At 43.4% G+C, this 20331-nt stretch overlaps 1 protein-coding gene across 2 annotated transcripts in view; it reads right to left on the bottom strand.

Annotated features, from left to right (window-relative positions):
• The window catches only part of LOC135219093 (NAD(P)H pyrophosphatase NUDT13, mitochondrial-like), a 261858-nt gene that overhangs the window by 185538 nt on the left and 55989 nt on the right, over positions 1 to 20331 (bottom strand). Inside the window, exon 1 of one of the 2 annotated variants that reach the window (XM_064255529.1) lies at positions 625 to 1037. The exons of the other annotated variant lie outside the window; for it this stretch is intronic. Coding sequence (XP_064111599.1) covers positions 625 to 751 — 127 coding nt within the window. The 5' untranslated portion in view covers positions 752 to 1037. Of the gene's footprint in view, positions 1 to 624; positions 1038 to 20331 lie in introns of those variants that run through there. 2 annotated transcript variants of the gene reach the window in all.

Below are 20331 nucleotides of genomic sequence, written 5' to 3'. Positions count from 1 at the left end.
TTGAAAATAACATTTTTTTACGTCCGCTCGTTACGAATTCGTACATCATTTTGTGATAATATTTTTCCGGTGTTGCTTTTATTGTTTTACAATGTATTATATATCAAAATGATCGCAATTTAGTGTACAATACAACGCAAAAAAAAGTAACTGGTTAGCTTTGACCGTTTTCTGCACAGCGTGATTTGAATACAATTAATGTATGAATTTTTTTTTTTTTTTTCGCTACCATATATCGCATTATTTACATATGATAATGATATTATTTTTTCATTTCTGATGGTTGCATTCTAAACTTCAGGCAATGACAAAAAAAGGAGCCAAAAATGAATCTTAATCTTCAAAAGTACGCGCGCCTGTAATTTTTAATTTGAAAAAATTTATTTTTCCACTTCCGCGCTCACTCCAAACCAGGCCCGGCATACGGGAGAGGTTTTTATTTTGATTTTTAGGGCTCCGGCGTAAGAGGGTTAATATCATATGTTCACTAATAGCTATTATTTTCAAAACAAACATTTCGTAAAAACGCAAAAAATTTTTGTACATAACAATCAAAATCTAATAATGTTTTGCAGTTCAACTTGTGAATTTTAACAATAAGTATGACTATATAATATATTTCACCATATCGATCTTGCAGTTGAAGAGTCGTAAAATTTTGAGGATGGTCCGGGAAAAGGATTTGTACTTTGTGATTACGTATCGCTTCAACACCATGCGGTATTTTCATACCACTATATTGATGACGCATCACTACGACACACTGGTATTTTTCATACCACTATACATTAAAGTTAAAATGATCATATTATGTTATTGTTTTCACGAAGAAATAATTATATAAAGAAAATTATCGAGTAATTTTTGCCGTCAGCAGTCAGAAAATCACGAACATGGTAACGTTCACGGTTCTAACCTAGTGTCATCCACGGCGTATGTCTATAAATAGAACAGAAGCAGAGGGCAGTCATTGGATAACAGATCTCCATGGCTACCAACCAGCCAATCAGGTGTTAGTTATACTACTCTGTGAATTTCTTAGAATGAATGTTTACACGTAACACACGGGAAGCTAACGATTATGTGTGTGCTTTGCATACAGTACGTAGTTTTTGTTTTTATTAGTGTATTTTACTGATTACATGAAGAATACTCTCTCTCTCTCTCTCTCTCTCTCTCTCTCTCTCTCTCTCTCTCTCTCTCTCTCAGGAAAGATACCATCAATTCAATTTATCAGTATATTTTCCTGATAGACAGAGTAAATATTTAGGACTCCAAAGCTTGGCATATGTCAATTATTTTATTATCTTGGGATTTTTGGTTAATATTGGGATTTTCCATGGTCAACTCTTGGGATTAGTAAGAAAAATACGATTATTTGAGTAGCAGTATCAGCAGCTGCAGCGCACACCCAAATGAATCGGGTAAGCCTAGCACGCCAAACAATAGTATTTACAAATTGAGTGGAGCTCTCTGGCTGGGCTGTTTTGGTGCACCCACGTGTTTGATCGCATATCTGCCAAATTTATAACAACAACAGAGATAAAACCATTTCTCCCATAACAGATATCAAATAATATCTTTTCCGTTGCTCAGAATTCTAAATAAATTACGTAGGTTCACGATTGATAAAGTTTTTTTATGCAATAACAAGAAACGGAGTCAGATTTTCTATCAACAGGGCATCTCATTTTGGTGCTGTTGCGAATATTTCAACCAGTTCCACGTGCGTTTAAATCATACTGACTGTACAGTCTGGAGGCAGTTCTCCCTTCTACACATATCTTGATTTCTTAATATCGTAGGTATAGAATAAATTGGTGAGCAAGGAAATATGAAATAAAGCATAACAGAGTAAGTTTGACGAGTGAGAACATAAACACTCGTAACAGACAGACTCTCTCTCTCTCTCTCTCTCTCTCTCTCTCTCTCTCTCTCTCTGAGAAATAATAGATAGGAAACAATGACTGAATATTGCTTGAATGCGATATGACAGTTTTGGCCTGACTGAAGAGTGGAGTGACTTTGACACCGACTTACAAGTTATTCCTGGTCATCTCACAGCCATAGATAGACATCAACTTCACAGCCGAGAAAGGGCAATCGTATACGAAATAAATAGGTATGGAAAATGCGAAATGCGGGCCTATGTTGTCCCATAAAAAAAGCTCTCGCTCGGACAGCTGTAAGATTTAGGAGAGAGAGAGAGAGAGAGAGAGAGAGAGAGAGATGACGAGAGAGAGAGAGAGAGAGAGAGAGAGAGAGAGAGAGAGAGGCCGAATAGGAAGGAGATTAAAGTACCTGGGAAGGAAAAACCCTTATAATCTTATAAGTATAGCCTCGGGGTTTGTCTCAAGGACATTCAAAGGTCTGTCATACACGGGCAGTTGTTGTTTTTGTAAAATTAGCATAAGGGCAGATCTTTAAAAGCCACGCCGGGGGGGGGGGGGGGAGAGCTCGCCACGGTGACAAGACTATACCTTCCATATGAAATTGACGATGTCCTATACGAAGATGCAGGAGATGAGGATGAAATGATCAAAGATCTGGAAGATGACGAATATGATGACTGCCTTGATGGCAAAGAATTCAGAGCAGTATTTGATGATACGGACACGAAGAGCGACTTTGGAGGATTTTAGTTTAATTTTATGCAATTTTTTTTTGTTTTTTTTTACTTTAATAAATTTTCACTTACCTGCGTATCCTAAAAGGAAAATAATAGTTTCAAGTAACAAATGTTTCTTTTACTGAGTAAAACAAAAAGTAAAAAATCCTTCGGTGTTGTGCCTTAACTGATTTGGAAATTATAGATGGTTAGTCTAGAACAGTTAAACATGTATAAACCAAAATAAGTGCAAATGGCGCACGATCGCTCTTCTGTATTTTAAAATACAATAGTAAATATTGAGAATGCATACAATATATTGGATATAGTGAAGTACAAGTAAAACATAACTTTTTAAAGATCTGCTGTTTTCCTCCGGTAGTAACTATCGCGATCTGCCGATTTGGGAAAGCATAGACGGTACGCTAATTTTATACCGCGTGTATGATGCGACCCCTTTAAAATTAGCTTCAAAATTAGGTTTCAAAAGTCGCATAATATGCGAGATATACGGTAGATGGTTAGTCTAGAACAGTTAAAAACATGTTGTATGAACCAAAATAATGCCAAATGGCGCACGATCGCTCTATTTTAAAATACAATAGTAATATGAGAATGCATACAATATTATTGGATATAGTGAAGTACAAGTAAAGCATAACTTTTTAAAAGATCTACTGTTTTCCTCCGGTAGTAACTATCGCAATCTGCAGATTTGAGAAAGCATAGACGGAACGCTAATTTTATACCGCGTGTATGATGCGACCCCTTTAAAATTAGCTTCAAAATTAGGTTTCAAAAGTCGCATAATATGAGAGTATATACGGTATATATATATATATATATATATATATTATATTATATATATATATATATATATATATATATATCACCACCTGACCAACCTAGCCAAAGTTAAGGTGTTTTAACTAAGGCTAAGAGTTTAAGAAGTCGCCGTTGTCGGCGACTCAACAACTAAATTAAGAGCTCTTCCTAACCATTTTCTACAGGATAGGATGAGTGGTACTTCTTGCCCCCAAGATTGTGTCTGCAGACACGTATGGCCCTAGCGAGCAGCAGATCTCATATGCCATCTTCACATTTCGCAAGGAGTGTGAAGTGAAAGAACTCCTTAACACTAAAGCCAGGGTGTTCTTCGATATGGGCAAGTCTGGTCTTTTTCGGAACACTGCAGATTGCCCGAATGACTTCGACTCTTTTTTGAGTTTTATGTAGATAAAAACTTGAGAGACCTGACAGGGCACAGGACTCTCTCTGGCTCCTGCCCACTAACTTGTGCCATCCTTGCTTCCAAGCTCCTGGCCCAAGGACAAAACGGGTTTCCATTCTTAGGCCACAACGGAAGGCTTAGAGAGCACACCGCCTTGTGTTCTCTAAAGCCAAAACTTGTGACGATGGCTTAAAATTTCACTAACCCTCTTTGTCGTATCTAGGGTGGTTAGAAGAAGGCCTTCCTGATCACATGCAAGAAGTTAACAGGTAGGAGAGGTTCGAATGCTTTGACATCAAGAACTTCAGACTACGTCTAAGTTCCATATTGAAAGCTTCGATCTGGACATGCACAGTCAGTCCGTCTGTACTAAAGTCAGGTGACCGACCAGTTGACCCAGTCAGACGAATCAAGGGACAGCAAGGCTGTACCCTGAAGACCATAAGGCACTATTCTTCGCTGAAGGATGAGTGTCTGGACTGCCTGGGCGATTCAATCTAAGCAAACCTTGGGGGTGTATCAACGCAACCCAACGTCGTCAGCGAATCAACTCCTGACTCGAGCTTCTGGTGCCAGGAGAAAGGAGCGAGGAGCAAAAAAGGCGATTCAGTCCCGAAGGAAGAATGCCTGACAGTCCAACCTGGTCTCATGTTACACGATCATCGGGGGTGTATAAACGCAACCGACTTCGTCAACAAGAAACTCAGGGCTACTATATGTCGCCTGATCTCGCACGAGTGTCTGACTCCGAGAAAACAGGTGAGACAAAAAGTAGATGGTGAGCGAGTTTCGAGATTCCACAGAACTCAAAGATCATGAAGGGCTTTGTTGTTTGACAGACGCAAATCTCTGAGTCCAAAGGCCGTCAACAACATATTTGCATATTCTTTAATAGTTGTGACTGCCAGCTTATCCCATTCTTCAGACGGAAATGGAAGACGGTAATCTTATTCCTGTCAACATCTCGATAGTCTGAACGTAGTCAGACTCAGAGCGGAGAGGTTATAGGTACCCCTTCGAGTTAGAGTAGACCGACTCTCTCGGAAAAGGTCCTTGGAAAGTGAACTAGGAAGTATGTGACCTCTGTGAATCCAGGATCCTGAAGGCCAACATGGGGCGATCAGCGTCATTGTCGCTCCCTGTGACGTCATAAATCCTCTTATTACATTTCCTAAGCGATTGAAAAAGGGGAAAAAGAGACTAAAACATCCATCCCCGTTCAATATCATAGGATGGCGTTAATGGTACCGATCCCGGATCGAGAATAAGGGAGCAGAGAAGAAGAAGCCTCTTTGTCCTCAACATATCGAAGAGAAGAATGAAAGGGCGTCCCTAAAGTCTACACAACTCTCAACTTACTTCTAAAGAAAGATTCCACTCGGAAGTGAATAGTTGCTGCCGTCGATCGAGACGATTCGTACGGACTTTTGCAATCCTGTAACGAACCTGTAGAGGATCGTTACATTCTACGCCTGTTGTTATAATAGGCTCTTTCTCGTAAACTCGAACAAGGACCGAGAGAAGATACTTCTTAAGATATGAGAGACCTGTGGAATATCAGAGTTGATCTGGACCACTGGTTCCCAAAAACTCGTTTCGAGGACTGGAGGGACTACCGAATCGCTTTTACTTCTTTCAGATTAAGATCCAGGACATCTGAAACCCTATCCAGATGTCCGGCACCTTCTTTCTATCACCTCAGGTGATAGACGCACTGAGAGATGTTCAGAATCATTCCTAGATCTAGAATAATATTTCAGTTTCCCGGTAGGAAAAAACTGTGGTCTGAATTGCAGTCTATTCGGGGAAACAAACTTCTTCAGGAAGGAAATGGTCCCCAGCAAGCTCATCCATTCCCTCCCCGAGTATGCTTACTTCCCTAATAAGGCTGCGCTTTGCCTAAGCAGGAGAGCAAATAAAAGTGCAATGTTGCGGTAGACTCGTAGTTCCATACCGTGCGGTAACGAGCACCGAAAGGATTAAGAGATAACTCTGTTGAACATAGTAAGGCAAAACGAATGCAACGTTTATTCATTCACGTAAGAAATCCCCTCAATCTTAGGCTAAAGTCCGTGATTGTAGGACAGAGATACAGTTAGTCAGTCAATCCCGCAGGAGAGACGTAACCGTCAGAACAGAGATACGGTTAGTCAGTCAATCCCGCAGGAGAGAGAGACGTAACCTACAGCGCATGACAGCGCACGATCTGTTACTGGCTCGGTTGGACTGGAGGACAGACAGCGTGACAGCAGCAGCCAGCAGCTTACGAACGTCGTCTCTTAACTTTATGTCTGGGTTGCCAGCTACCCTATTCTACGAAGAAATAGGTCCGTTATTTTTTTTTTTTTTTGAGCAGAAAGACTCTCAAGCTGGTATATTTAAGCGAAACAGAAAACGCTAAATATATAGATGCGTTTGTGTCGTCAGAACACTACCATACAACGGTAAAAGATAAATCGGAAACTCCTGGAAGGCTGCAGGGAGTAACGATTAAATGTCCTTAAAATGTATTGTCATGATACAATAAAGTTTTATGCATACTTACCTGGCAGATATATACTTAGCTATAGACTCCGTCGTCCCCGATAGAAATTCGAATTTCGCGGCACACTCTACATGTAGGTCAGGTGATCTACCGCCCCGCCGTGCTGGCGGGAATAGAATCATTCCCGTTTTCTAAGACAGATTTTCTCTTCCACCGTCTCCTGAGGGGAGGTCGGGTGGGCCATACACCGTATATATCTGCCAGGTAAGTATGCATAAAACTTTATTGTATCATGACAATAACATTTTTATGCATTCAACTTACCTGTCAGATATATACTAGCTGATTGGCACCTTTGGCGGAGGGTAAGAGACAGCTAATCTACTGAAATAGACAGGAAACAACATATGTTGTAGGTAATAAAATTAAAAAACCTTGATTCCTACCTGTGTTAGCGAAAGACTTCATGGCTACTGCCTAGGAGCCCGTATCGCTTCAAGAGCCTCAGCGAGGTAGTGACCTCATGCTAAGAGTTCTTGATGGTCTGTTACAGGGGTCTTACCACTTACGCTTCAGAACCTTAGGATCTTTGTCAATGGGGTCCTATCCACTTACATGACAAAACACCTTGCCTATTGGCATGATCATAGAGCACGACACTAATCCCGATCACCTGATCCTTATTGGGGTTAGTACTACGATTGAAAGGAGTCATCCCCGAACATCCTTTCAAGCAACCCACAACTCAACAACAATATTAAAATAAAATAATTATTAAAAATATTAAAAACAAATTTAAGGATCAGCGTCTGACTCCATTTCCCAGCATAGTATCCGCTGATACATAAGGTCCAAGAGCGAAACATTTATCGTATGTTATTCTAACATCCTTTAAATAGTGGGATGCAAATACTGAATTGCACCTCCAGTAAGTTGCTGCCTAAAATGTTTCTCATGGACATATTCTTCGTAAAAGAAAGGGAAGTTGCCACAGCCCGGACTTCGTGAGCTTTCACTCTCAGCAGCTTTAAAGAGTTCTCTTGGCAATTCCTATGAGCTTCAGTAATTACATTTCTGACAAAGAATGCCAGTGCGTTCTTTGACATCGGTCTATTGGGGTTTCTTACCGAACACCAAAGACCTTGTCGACATCCCTGAAGCTGTGTCTTCTTTCTAAATAAAATTTTAAGGTCCTGACTGGCAAAGGGACCGATCCAACTCTCTTCCTACAGAGAAGAGAGTCCCTTGACTTCGAAACTTCTAGGCCAAAGGTTTAGAAGGGTTCTCATTCTTCGCTAGGAAAAGATCCTGGAAAGAAATGACAGCCGAGTCTTTTTTTCTAAATCCCACCCGAGAGTCCAAAGCATGCAATTCACTGATCCTCTTAGCAGTTGCTAGAGCCAACAGGAATATGCATTTGCTAGTAAGATCTCTGAATGAGATTTTATCTATAGGTTCGAACCTGTCCGACATCAGAACTTTAGGACAACGTCCAGGTTCCAACTCGGGGGAATCGATGATCTCAATTTCTTAGTCTCGAAAGACCTGATGAGATCATGAAGATCCTTATTATTCTCGAGATTCAGCCCTCTGTTTCTAAAAACAGCTGAGAGCATGCTCCTATATCCCTTAATAGTTGATACGGCCAATTTGGATTCTTCTCTTAAGAAGAGGAGAAAATCCGCGATTTCGGTTACAGAGGTACTGGAAGAGGACAGCTTCTTCGACTACACATCTACGGAAAACTTCCCACTTCGATTGGTAGACCCGCAGGGTAGAGGCTCTGCGGGCTCTAGCAATTGAAGTTGCCACTTTCTTTGAAAAGCCTCTCGCTCTGACCAGTCTTTCGATAGTCGAAAGGCAGTCAGGGAGAGACTTTGGATGTTTTTGTGGAACCTCTCGAAGTGGGGTTGTCTGAGCAGATCTGTCCTGTCTGGTAGAGATCTGGGGAAGTCCACCGTCCATTCCAGTACCTCTGTGAACCAGATTCGGAAGGCCAAAGGGAGCAATTAGAGTCATTCTCATCCTTCCGATGCCACAAATTTTCTTAATACTTCCCCCAGCAATTTGAATGGGGGAAAGGCGTATGCATCTATGCCTGACCAATCCATGAGGAAGGCATCGATCGCTGTGGCTCTGGGATCTTCTTCTAGCGAGCAGAAGTTGTCTATTTTTCTGGAGAGGAACGTGGCAAACAGGTCGATCTGGGGTCTCCCCCAGAGTGACCATATTTGTCTGCAGACTTCTGAGTGGAGCATCCACTCTGTCGGGAGAACCTGGTTCTTTCTGCTCAATCTGTCTGCCCTTATGGTTTTTACTCCTTGGACAAACCTTGTACGCAGAATAATGCCCCGTTCCTCTGTCCAGGTTAATAGATCTCTCGCTATTTCGTTCAGAGAGAAAGAGTGAGTGCCCTGATTCCGGATGTAAGCCAGAGCTGTGGTGTTGTCGGAATTGACTTGAACTACCGCCTCTCTGACTTCCGCTTCGAAGTATTCCAGGGCTAGATGAATTGCCAGGAGTTCCTTCGCATTGATGTGCAGAGTAGTTTGTTGTCTGTCCAAACCCCTGCTACTTCCTTTGGACCCAGTGTTGCTCCACCAACCTGTTTCCGAGGCATCGGAAAACAACACTCGGTGAGGGTTCCGAATCAAGAGGGACACCCCTTCGTTCCTTGTTAATGGGGTTAACCACCACTCTTAGGTCTGATTTTATCCCCTGTTGGATGGGAAAAACTGTTTGACAAGTCTCCTGTCTTTTGACTCCACATCCTCTTTAGATAAATTGCAGAGGTCTGAGATTTAATCTTCCCAGGGAAATGAACTGCTCTAACGAGGAAAGGGTGCCCAGCAGACTGAGCCATTCCCTCGCCGAGGTCCGTTCTTTCCTCAAGAAGTTCGAGATCTTTTCTAAGTCTCGAGTAATTCTGTCTTGAGATGGAAACGCCCGAAAACCCGAGAATCCATCTGTATCCCCAGATAGACTATGTTCTGTCTGGGGATCAATTGTGATTTCTCGAGGTTCACGAGCAGTCCAAAAGATTTTGTCAAGTTCCAAAGTCTTCTCCAAGGCCATTTCAAAAATTTTTTTTGCACTGAATTTTCCGATTTTCGCTCTTATTAGCCAATCGTCCCAGATAAAGGGATATATTTATCCCTCCCCTTAGATGTAGCCCATCTCGCAACGTCATCATTAGCCTCGTGAACCACTTGAGAGGGGGCCGTTGAAAGGCCTGAACGCATAGGGCTCTGAAATTGGTTTATACTTGCCCCTGCATCATTGAATCGGAGATATTTATTAGCATGATGGATGCAGGGGGACATGAAAGTATGCATCTTGTAGATCGAAGGAGACCAATCCAATCTCCTGGACGAAGAGACCGCAAGAAACCGATTTTGATGTTTCCATAGAGAACTTTGGGTTCTTTCCACAAATCGGTTCAATGCGCTCACAATCCAGGACCGGTCTCCACCCTCCCGAGGATTTTCTGGAACCAGAAAAAGACGGTTGTTAGAATCCTCGGGGAATGCGGATCCCGAAACCACTTCGATTGGCCTCCTTTTGGCAACATTCTTCTTTACCAGTTGCAAATAAATTGCTTCTTTCATTGGCAGGGTCCCTGTATTGGGGGCTGGACAAGTTCCCTCGTGGGTTCGTAGTCAAGGGAGGTCTGTCTCGAAATGGGATATATATCCCCTTGGTTACACGGCGGCAAAGGGACCCAAATTTCTGCCTGTTCTCCGAGCCCATCATTCGGTAAATTTCCGGAAAAGGTCTTTTGGGGCCGGGGGGGAAGCGGGCCTCCTACCGGTGCTTGAAGGGACTTGTTTGCTCATTTAGCTCTCTTTGATAGGTCTGGAAGGAAGGGGGACCTACCTCTATTCTGCACTCCTCTCTCTTAAAGAGGGTCTGGCCGAGGTAACTTCCTTCCCGAAAGGGCTGTTGAGGAGCCCGAGTCTCTCTCTTAAAGAGGACCCGAAGTCCTCGATTTTCTTTGCAGATTGGGCCAACAGATCTTATTGGGTCGGCCTTTTTCTGTCAAAAGAATTGAGAGAAATATCTTTTACAAGATTTGAAGGAAAACAATTGGTCCGACAAGAGGAGCATACAGAAAAGAGATGACCTCTGAGTAGGAGTAACTGCCTTTCGTCAGAAAAGAGCTAAACAAGACTCGCTTCTTCAGAATACACCCCAGTACCAAACAGCGAGGGCCAGCTCTCCTGAGCCATCCTGAACCAGCCTTCGTCCAGTACAGGAAAGAACACTATGGAAGGACTTCTGGACTAAGAGATTCCTCCCTATTGTGTTTCTTTTTGGCCAACACCCCAAGGGAACAAGTCTAGAAGTTAAAAACTTCCTAAGACATTAAACAATCACCTTGAGGAGATGGTCCATCTCAGAACTTCCCCCATGTGATCTTGCTGATGACAAGGCTTGTCTCCTAGACGAATATACCAGATTTCGACAAAAAATCTGCTTCGGCCAGTGAAACGGGAGAAGCTAGTACCCCGTGGTTTGCCCCAGTCGCCGGTTACCAAATTCCCTTCTTCCCGGATATAGTATGGAAAGGAGGTGGCAGGTAAAGACTGTCGTTCCCCGCCGTTCTCCTTGGATTCCTAACCAATTTCCTACGAATAACAAACACCGGAGGTGAGCCTTGTTTCATGGAAATGGTTGGCTTCATTTTTAATAAAAGATGATTGTTTACGGGACCTTCGTGCTTGTAAAACAAGGACCTTGGAGAAGGAGGAAGACAGTAGGCGGGCTTAAAGAGTCCCCAAAACTCTGAAGTAAGAGGGCTGCCAGCGTTCTTGTAATCTTGACAAACCGGAAAGCCGAGTGTGATTTTCAGAGTCCGAAATTTCTCTTCCAAATACCAATTCCGAAGAGGATTGTTACTTCCAGTAGGAGACTGGCCTCATTGCCAAACATCCAACCCCACTCTCGCAAAGAACGAACGACCCGCTTGTGCGAATAACTTGCGTCCCTACGAGAGATAGGTTGATCCTGCAAAACGACCTTATCCTTCTCCTGGCAAGAAGGCGATGGCCGCTTGTGAGACACCTTCCTCTCATGTCGAACGAAGGATGTCCTCTTCTTATCGCTTTATCCGGAAACGACCTATTTCCTGACAAGGAATACCGGCCAGCTTGGTGCGACAACTAGAGTCCTTGTTTTCAGGTAAAGGTTTTATCCTTCCGAAAGCCAAACAAATCTTCCTGGATTAATTGTCTGTTTTGGAAGAATGTCAGTCTCTTATTTGTCACTTGTGGCTCATTGCCGGCGGGTTGACGCTCGTGATTCCTTGCGCCAAGCTGGGCGTTACGGGCGCATTTCCGGCAGGGGGTGGAGCTTCCGGCGCTTCTGGGAGCATCTGGCGCATTTCGGCAGGGTTTCGGGATTCTGGCCGCATCTGGAGGGGCATATGGCGACCTCCTTGGAGCTTCTGGAGCATTTCGCCAGGCTGGCTCTTCTGGCGCATATGGCGCTTTCTTTGGCCTCTTCTGACGCGGTATGGAGTCTCAAAACTCATCTGGCGGCGCATCTGGCGCATTGCGCCAGGTTGGCGTTTTTGGCGCATTCTTCATAACTTCCTCCGAAGTGGGGGGGGGGGGGGGTATAAGCCGAAACTTACAGTTTCTTCTTTCTTTCCCTTCGTCTTTCTTGTATTAGGAAGGAAAGAGTCCTTTCGCCATGGGAGTGTTTCCTTAGTTAAAAAAAACTCCTACTAAGGCTGAACAAAGTTGCCTCCTGCCACCATTTAGGATAATTTTTGCAGCCGCCACCTCTTTTTCCTTTTTTCCCTTCCCGGATTCAGGTGGAGGAATGTCTTCGAAGCGGAAGGAAACTCCGATTTCCGGAGGAACCAATCTCCTTGTTTTCTTCTTATCACAACGGTTGATAGATCGGATGAAAAAGCTCAGGGCTGAAATCCAAAAAGTAGGAGCCTTCCAACTTCTATTTAAGGGTGGGTGGGACAGTTCATCAGAACTCCCATCCCCTTACATTCGGTGAAGAATCTGACAGAAAGAAGAAAAACACGTCTTTTCTTAGGATTGCTTTTTCGATAGCGATCCTTGGGCAGTTGCGGGTCGTCACAGAATCTGCCAGAACGGGGACGCCTGATCGGTGGGGATTCTCCGTAAAACTCCGTAACGGCTTTCGACATTCCTTCCTTCCTCTTGGGCCATGTTGAGGCTTGGGAAGAGGTCTAGGACCTGGGAGCGAGGACAGAGCCGATCAGGACGCAACCCTACCACTGCACTAGGGACAACTTAATTCAACTATCCACTGTGCTTACCTTTCAACGTTCCCCAGCATTTGACGTTCCATCCTTTGTAGCGCAGGCTTTAAGATCTGCAAGTTTCCGTTGGGCCGGATTTGCCAGTCTTAGTGAACTAGAGGAAGAAGATAGAGGTTTAGGGGCAGGTGTTAATTTAATAGGCTCGTTAGAGCGAGACCTACATTACGCTTCTTTGGAGGAAGCCTTCCTAGCCCATATCCATATCTAATTTTCCTTAATTAAATTGAATTTAAATTCTTCCATTCTTTCCTTCATTCATATTTAACCAAATCATTCACAGGACCGGGTTAGAAATTGAACATTCATTCCTTATACTACAACCCCTTACAAACTGTGTGAGGGTTCTACCGAAGCTTTTCGCGGTATCCTCACCATGCATCACCCTCATTTACACACTGTCTTCTAACCGTTAAGCCTAGAATCCGACCATTCATCAGAAAATATCCAAAACCAAGTCCAAAAAAACAGTCCACGAAAAGAGTATGCCAAACCAAAGAATCCAATAAACGTCACCAAAATAAACCGGTCTTAGCAAGATCAATAGCGAATGAAAAAATACGAAAATCAAAATCAGGAGTAACAACAACAATGTTGCTGTCACGGCCGAAATAATTTAAAAAGGGACGAAAATCTGTCTTAGAAAACTGGGAAAATGATTCCTATTCCCGGCCAAAAACCAGAGGCGGGGCGGTAAGATCACCTGAACCTACAGTAAGAGTGTTGTTGCCGCGAAATTCGAATTTCTAATCGGGGGACGACGGAAGTTCTATAAGCTAAGTATATATCTGACAGGTAAGTTGAATGCATAAAAATAGACAATAGACTCGCGGTTTTGGCCAGCCGAAGAGGTAACTACACCAAGCGTATATGACGTTGAACCAAACCAGAAGTAAAAATAAAAAACGCAAGGCAAAATATGAAATTAATATCACAATAAAGTTTTGTTCAATACTTACCTGGCAGAACTATTATATAGCTGAATTCGGAAATACCAAGCTATCATCATACATATCTGACAGGCAAGTTCATGAAACAAAACTTAAGAGAATCGAAAGCAGTCAGCCTCAAGCTTCTTATGTTTACTTGGACATAAGCGTCATTGACGTAGTCTACAAAGGTCTATTTCTTGTACGAGTCTGCGAACAAGGGGGTGAATGACGAATGAAGAGCTCGTTTCCGAATCTTTGTCAATAAGAGCTTATTCGCTTAACGCAAAATATCAAGGTTAAATGAGATGTTTGTCAATGAGGAAACTAACCCATTTAACGGGACAAAGAGATATTTTTGTCAATGAGGGGATTACCCACTTACTTGACAAAACGAAAGTTTATTGTCAAATGGGGGAAAGTTCACTGAATTGACAAAACGTAATCCAGGAAGTCGAGCATTTAATTTTTCCGATTCCCGTCTTCAAACGAGGAAGGGGCAAGAATCCTGTTAAAGAGACTGGGCTTTACGGCAGCGTAGGTCCCTGACTAGAAACTAACAAAATCTATCATCTGGAACAAAAAACCCTTTCAGATGGGCTAAAAAAGCTTGCAAAATTATCCTGGGAAGATGGAAGAAAACTCTCCCAACCAGCTTTCCTTCTCCCGTATCACAAACTAATGCCTGATAAAGCTTAAAATTTAAATTTTGGCCAGTATGGCAAAGGAAGTTCCTGTCTTGGCCGCTTTCCTGGAAGAGCGTCCTTGTTTTGATGAGTGCCTTTGCCAAGAAATCCTACTGAACGTTGCCAAGAGTCCTGACGTGCAGGACATCGAGGACCTTACAAATAACCCGTAAACTGCCTTTATCGACAAAGTCTTGGATGCTGCGGTAGTGGCAACTTAAATTTTATTGGCAGAATGGCAAAGGTTGCGGCTAGAAAGCAAACGGAGATATTTCCCTTGAGCTTTCCTTAACTCCATCCACCTATGCGGAAAAGCAATATTAATTGACAGAGACCTCTTGAATTCACCCGAAACCCGATGTTTCTTGCTTGGGTTTCGAGAGAAAGAAGAAGTTGTCTGTTCACTTTAAGCTTCCTCCGAAGCACTGCCTACTTCACATTCTTTGCAGGTGAGGTAGAAGGTATCACGAAAGGTAGAGGTTAAAAAATTCTTTAGGCGGCCCAAAATCTGAAACAAGGAACTTGAAGAGTTCAACAGAAAACGTTGCAGCCAGGCGACACACCTGGCGTGTGGATGGTGCCACGCTCGGCGTTCCAACGGGCGTGCCCTCCGGCGTACCACTGGCGGCGCCTAGCCGCTCGGCGTCCACTGGCGCGCGCTCCGCCCGCGGCGCTGGAGTCCATCCGAACCCCCCCCCCCCCCCTCCCCCCTTTCCCAGAGCGTCCCCGGGCGTCCAGCTCTCAAAAGCTTCCATGCTACTATGACTTCTTTTACGTATTTTCGCGGTTGGAAAGACGGGACAACGAGTTCAGGCGACGTTTCGCCTTCTTACTTCTCACTGAAAACGCATAACGAGAAGAGAGAGACGAAGAGGACGTGAAAGCGTTCCCTCTTCATATAAAGCTTCTATTTAGAGGGCTGCGAGTCCTTCCGAAAGCTCCAACCCCTGACACAAGGGAGGACGCTTCGGAGGACGAGAAGCAATCTTTCAGGATTTCGTGCCACGCGCACGCACCTTTGGCAGTCTGGGGAGTTTTCATTCAGAAACTTGCCGGAAGGCACGCCAGATCGGTGGGGGTTCCTTGTAAACCCTCCTTAGGCTTTCGACATGCTCCCTCCCCGGGTCCTGGGAGTCAAGCAGAGGTCCCGGCCTAGAGGCGAAACGAAGGACCGATCTGACGCAACCCATCCACTACAACCAAGGGGTGGGTATCACATGCACGTTCTGCACTTCACTTTACTCTCCTTAAAGCAAGCACTTTTCGATTCTTTAAGTTACGAATCAAAAGAGTACAAGAGAAAAGGGCAATTCCACCTATACAGACACTGGCTTAGGGCCCGAAGGCCAACACTGCAGGGTTAGGAGTAACAATTACAGAAGTAGCACTTCACAGCAAATGAAGGAGAGCGAGCACACTCTCCGTAGACATATTCATCAGCCCGTAGGCCAATTACTTACAGGGGTTTTTAGGCAAAAAAATAAAATAAAGGTGACACAGGAAGGTTAGCAGGCTTCACTACCCTGACTTTGTTACTGATTAATTGCGTACATACGAATCATACGTCTTCCTTACGGAATTAGACATGTTTAACTGATTAATTGAGTACATAGACGAATCATACGACATTCCTTACTTAAGGAAACTTAGAACATAAATTGTCTCAACACTCCTTACATGACCAAAATTCTCAACCAAAGAAGCAAGACCCATACACCCCTCGTACATACCAAGTGGGCGGATTCCTACCGAAGCTTCTTTCGGGTTAGCTCACACCCTCCTATCTTTGCAGATAACCCCGGTCTGAAAAACTAGACCTAACTAGATTCAGATATTTTATGGCAAAAATGAATCCAAACTTCAAATCAATTTAAGATAGAGGTATGCCTAGCCACAAAATCCCACAAATCCAAGTAAATAAATTCAAAAGGGACAATTAGGCATACTTAGCGGTCAACGGAAGTTTCCAAAATCCTAAGACGGAGGTACTGAAAAACAGGTGTTTTTCAGCACCGGCGCCAAAGAAAAAAAAATTATGAATTGAGAAAATGGGGAATGGGTTCCTGATACCCGCCTCCCAGCGGCGGGAATAAATGGCGGTACTAACCACCTGGCCGACCCAACTGCGGTGTCGGTAAGGAAGTTTTTAAAATTCTGTCGGACTTCAGAAAATACAGCTATATATAATATATAAATATCGAAACAGGTAAGTTTCATGAAACAAACCTTTATTGTATCAATAACCCAATATCATTTTATACAGTTCAAACTTACCTGTCAGATATACACCATAGCTGATTGCACACCATTGGTGGAGGGAAAAGTAAAACAAGGCTATTACTGAATAGGACAGGTAAACAACATACGTTGTAGGTAAATAAATAAATAAAATCCTTAGGTTCCATTATTGGTTTAGACGAAGGGTCGACTTCCTAGCGATTGCTAGTAGTCTGCTTAAGTCTCAAGAGCCTCAGCGAGGATGTGAACCATATGGCTAAAGAGTTCTTTTGTAGATCTGTCAAATGGGGTCTTATCCACTTTACTTGATAGGAATCTAGTGGTCATTTGTCAATGGGGTCTATCCGCCTTAAATGGACAATACACAAATGCCATATTGGCATAATTTAAGGAGGCACCCAACACCGATCCGATCACCCAGATCCTAACACGAGGGTTTGGTGCTTAAATTTGAAAAAAAGCAGCCCCTATCCCCAACCTCATTTCAAAAGAACCCCCAGAAAAATAATACACTTATGTTAAAAAAATAAAAAAAATAATTTTTTTTTTAATTCACTAGTTAAGGATCAGGTGCGTTCTCCCCATCCCAGCAACAGCATCCGTGGGACACGTATAAACAAAGAGAGAAGGGATCTCTTCCATTAGGCCCACTTGAATCTCCATTCGATATGCAAAGAGAAGTCAACAACAGAGGTTGCATCTCCCGTTATTACAGCTAATATGTCTCCACGACCATAATTTGTTATGGAAACGAACAAGAAAATTGTTAAAAGGTGCACTTCAAGCGCTTTTTAATTCTTAAACTGTTTGAAGGAATCATCAAGTTACTTCAAGAAGTGCTTTAGAGGATTCCACTGTTCCAAAGAAGACCCAAGGCTTTCTTTGAAATAGATTCGATTTGGATCAAAGCCCCAGAGCCTGGGCTTGCGCCTGGCTGGAGCCTAGCGCCTGCCATGGTGGGTCTCGCGCCTGGCTGGCACGCCTCACTCGCGCCTAGGCGGCGCCGGGGGGGGCTGGTCAGCCTCGCGCCTGGACTGTCGCCCTCGCGCCTGGCTGTCGGCCTCGGCGGCCTGGCTGTCGCCTCCCCGCGCCTGGCTGAGGTCGCCGAGCGCCTGGATGGCGCTTAGCTTGCCTGGCGGCCCGCGCTTCTGGCTGGCCTCCTCGCGCCTGGCTGACTTCTTCCCCACCTTGCTGGAGATTCGAAGCTTGTTAAAGACTTTCAAGTGAAAACTGGCTTCCTTTCGATGTCCACCTTTTTTTTTTTTTTTTAGGACACTTATTTTTGCCTTGATTTATTCGCCTCCTTAGCGCATCTGCGCCAGATTGGAGGGCCTACGCCTTATCCTCATTCAGACAATGACAGTGTTTATTTGGACGTCTTGCTCTGGGCGTCTTTACGGCCATGTTTGGCATTTGGCGTACTGATTGGCGCTTACATTGTCCAGAAAGTATGAAACAAATCCACAATCGTTTATTTTCAGGAGAATGGAAAAAGGGTGGAAGAAGGAAAAGTTCTTTCACTTTGAGCTTATGGCCTCCGCAACAAGGGGAGGTAAATTTAGTCAGCTACATCCAGTAAGACGTACAGGAAATCTAATTAAGTCCGAGAGACCAGTCTTCCGCCGAGGAGGATCATACTTGATACTTCCATTGCTAACGAGCACTCTTCCTACATGTTGCATGAGTTTCTTGGTTGCAAAAAAAATCTTTCCCTTATCCTTGCACGAAGGCAGGGAAAGGAGCTGGAAATCTAAAGGAGATTCTGAAGCTGAAATTGGGAGGGGGATTCCTGATTTCTAGCTCTTTAAATATTCCTTCTTGAACCCTTTCAAGGGAAGGGGTTTTTGAAGCCCCTCATCAGTATTCCAAAGGACTCTGTCAGCAAACGTTTTACAAACCTTATCTTCTTTTGAAGAATTGAGAACGTAAACTACATTGCTACCTGGGAACAACGAATACCTTTATCTGAAAAGCGTTGGATCCAGGAATAGGAATAAAAGGTTTAGGTTCTTTGCCAAACATACCCATTGCTTGGCAGGAACCAACCCATTCACGCTAGTCTTTCTAGAATTGATTTCCAGATTCCAAGCCCAAAATTTCACTTCCGTCCTTTTGGTCGTTTAGTACCAAGAGAAAACATTTGATGAGGAAGCAGTTGCCATACTTGTCAAGAACAAAAACGGAATCTGAGGGCCCCCAAATAGGATCCCATTGTAATTATACAAGATCTCCTAGTCTTGTCGTATAGAGGTATTGTATAACGAGCCGAAAGATTCTTAATGCTCTGCTATCTCCAATTCCCTTTTATAGAGACAGAGTATAGCCACTTTTACTGCGTTTCTTTGATAGCATATAATATACAAAAGTGATTTCCATTCCCTTGAAAGGGAAGAAAAAAAACCGCTTATGTGGTTCACAGAGGTATCGGAAGAGGACCAGTTTGCCATCATTCCCTCTAGCACCGCCCCACCATCTGCAGTAATTCATTATATCTTATTCATGACTACTGTCATTTAACTTGAAACATCCTTATCATTAATGTTCCACTTATGGTCAGGTCTGCACGCAGACAGGACTCAGAGTGGGAGGAGGTTGTGAAGGTCCATTTAAAATAGATGATGAAAGAATATTCAGACTGTCTTGCGGAAAAGACCTTCCAAAACTATTGCTGGGAGAAGAACGATGGCCGGGCCTTGTGAATCCCCCCAAACTCTCTTAAGTCCTAAAATGGAGGCATTAACGTATTATTCCTCTCTGTTCTTTGACGCCCATTTGTATTACCTTTCTGTAAAGAGTTTATATTTTAGGAGGAAAAAACAAAAAAAAGACTAAATTTTATTACCCCTTTCTATAAAATAAAAGATGGAGTTAGATTGCTACCTCTCTTCTTATATTCTTTTCTTCCGTCCTCATGCCTGGCAACGAGAGAATGGAAAATTCTATTCATCGTTATTCAGCAAAAACAACAAAATTAATTATTATTTCCTATTCTCCTAATCAAATTCCTCATCCAGGATCGAGCGGGAGAATCATTCAAGATTCCTATCCTAGGACATCAGGGCCGTAATGTACGGTTTCAAATACTTGAAAAAGCCTCTCACCCAATACTGAGAGCTCCTACGAGTCTTTTTCCAATACCAAAAACATTTACAAGGATCTCCCTTGTTAATAGTTTACATAGGAGGTAGGATAATATTAACATCCTGTTAATAACAATGAAAGAGGAGGAAAGAACGAGCTGCATGGTTCAAGGGACTAGCGGGAGAAGTGTGAAATAAAAAATGGGGTTGCTCCAAGGGTCTTCTAAAACCTGCACCCAGGATTAACCTTAGGAGTCGATATATTTTCTATCACTAAAATGTCTCATTAAGGGTTGAGGAAAGCGAGAGAACTTCTAAAGATAATCGGTTCTCTTCACCATGTAAAGGGTCTATAAAGCAGAATGAACACCACTTATCCTGACACGTACTACGTTCGCCTGGTGCGATATCTAGAATAATTGTCAGTAGAGGGTTGATCTGGCAAAGAAAGTTTCTCCAAAACCCCAAAAAAAACTCCTCTTGCCAGGAAAGAAGTCGCTCACGAGGAACCACTATATCACCTGACATGAGAAGCTCTGTTCTTGGTTAGAGACTTCCACAATTTCAGTTTAATCCTGACCAATGGGCCACGGCCGGCCTGTGCGAAACAACTGGTCCCTGTCAGGAAAAAAACTGATCTTGTGTCAGTTCTCAAAGAGGAAAAACTCTTGGAAAGTCTATCTCCAAATACTGAGAAATTGGAGATCCTGATGTATTGCGCCTGGTTGGCGCCTCGCTCCTGGGAGGCGTCACGCTTCTGGCCTGGTGGCGTT

The sequence above is a fragment of the Macrobrachium nipponense genome, chromosome 1 (assembly GCF_015104395.2).
Source record: "Macrobrachium nipponense isolate FS-2020 chromosome 1, ASM1510439v2, whole genome shotgun sequence".
NCBI lineage: Eukaryota > Metazoa > Arthropoda > Malacostraca > Decapoda > Palaemonidae > Macrobrachium > Macrobrachium nipponense.
This window is presented reverse-complemented; position numbering and strand designations above follow the sequence as displayed.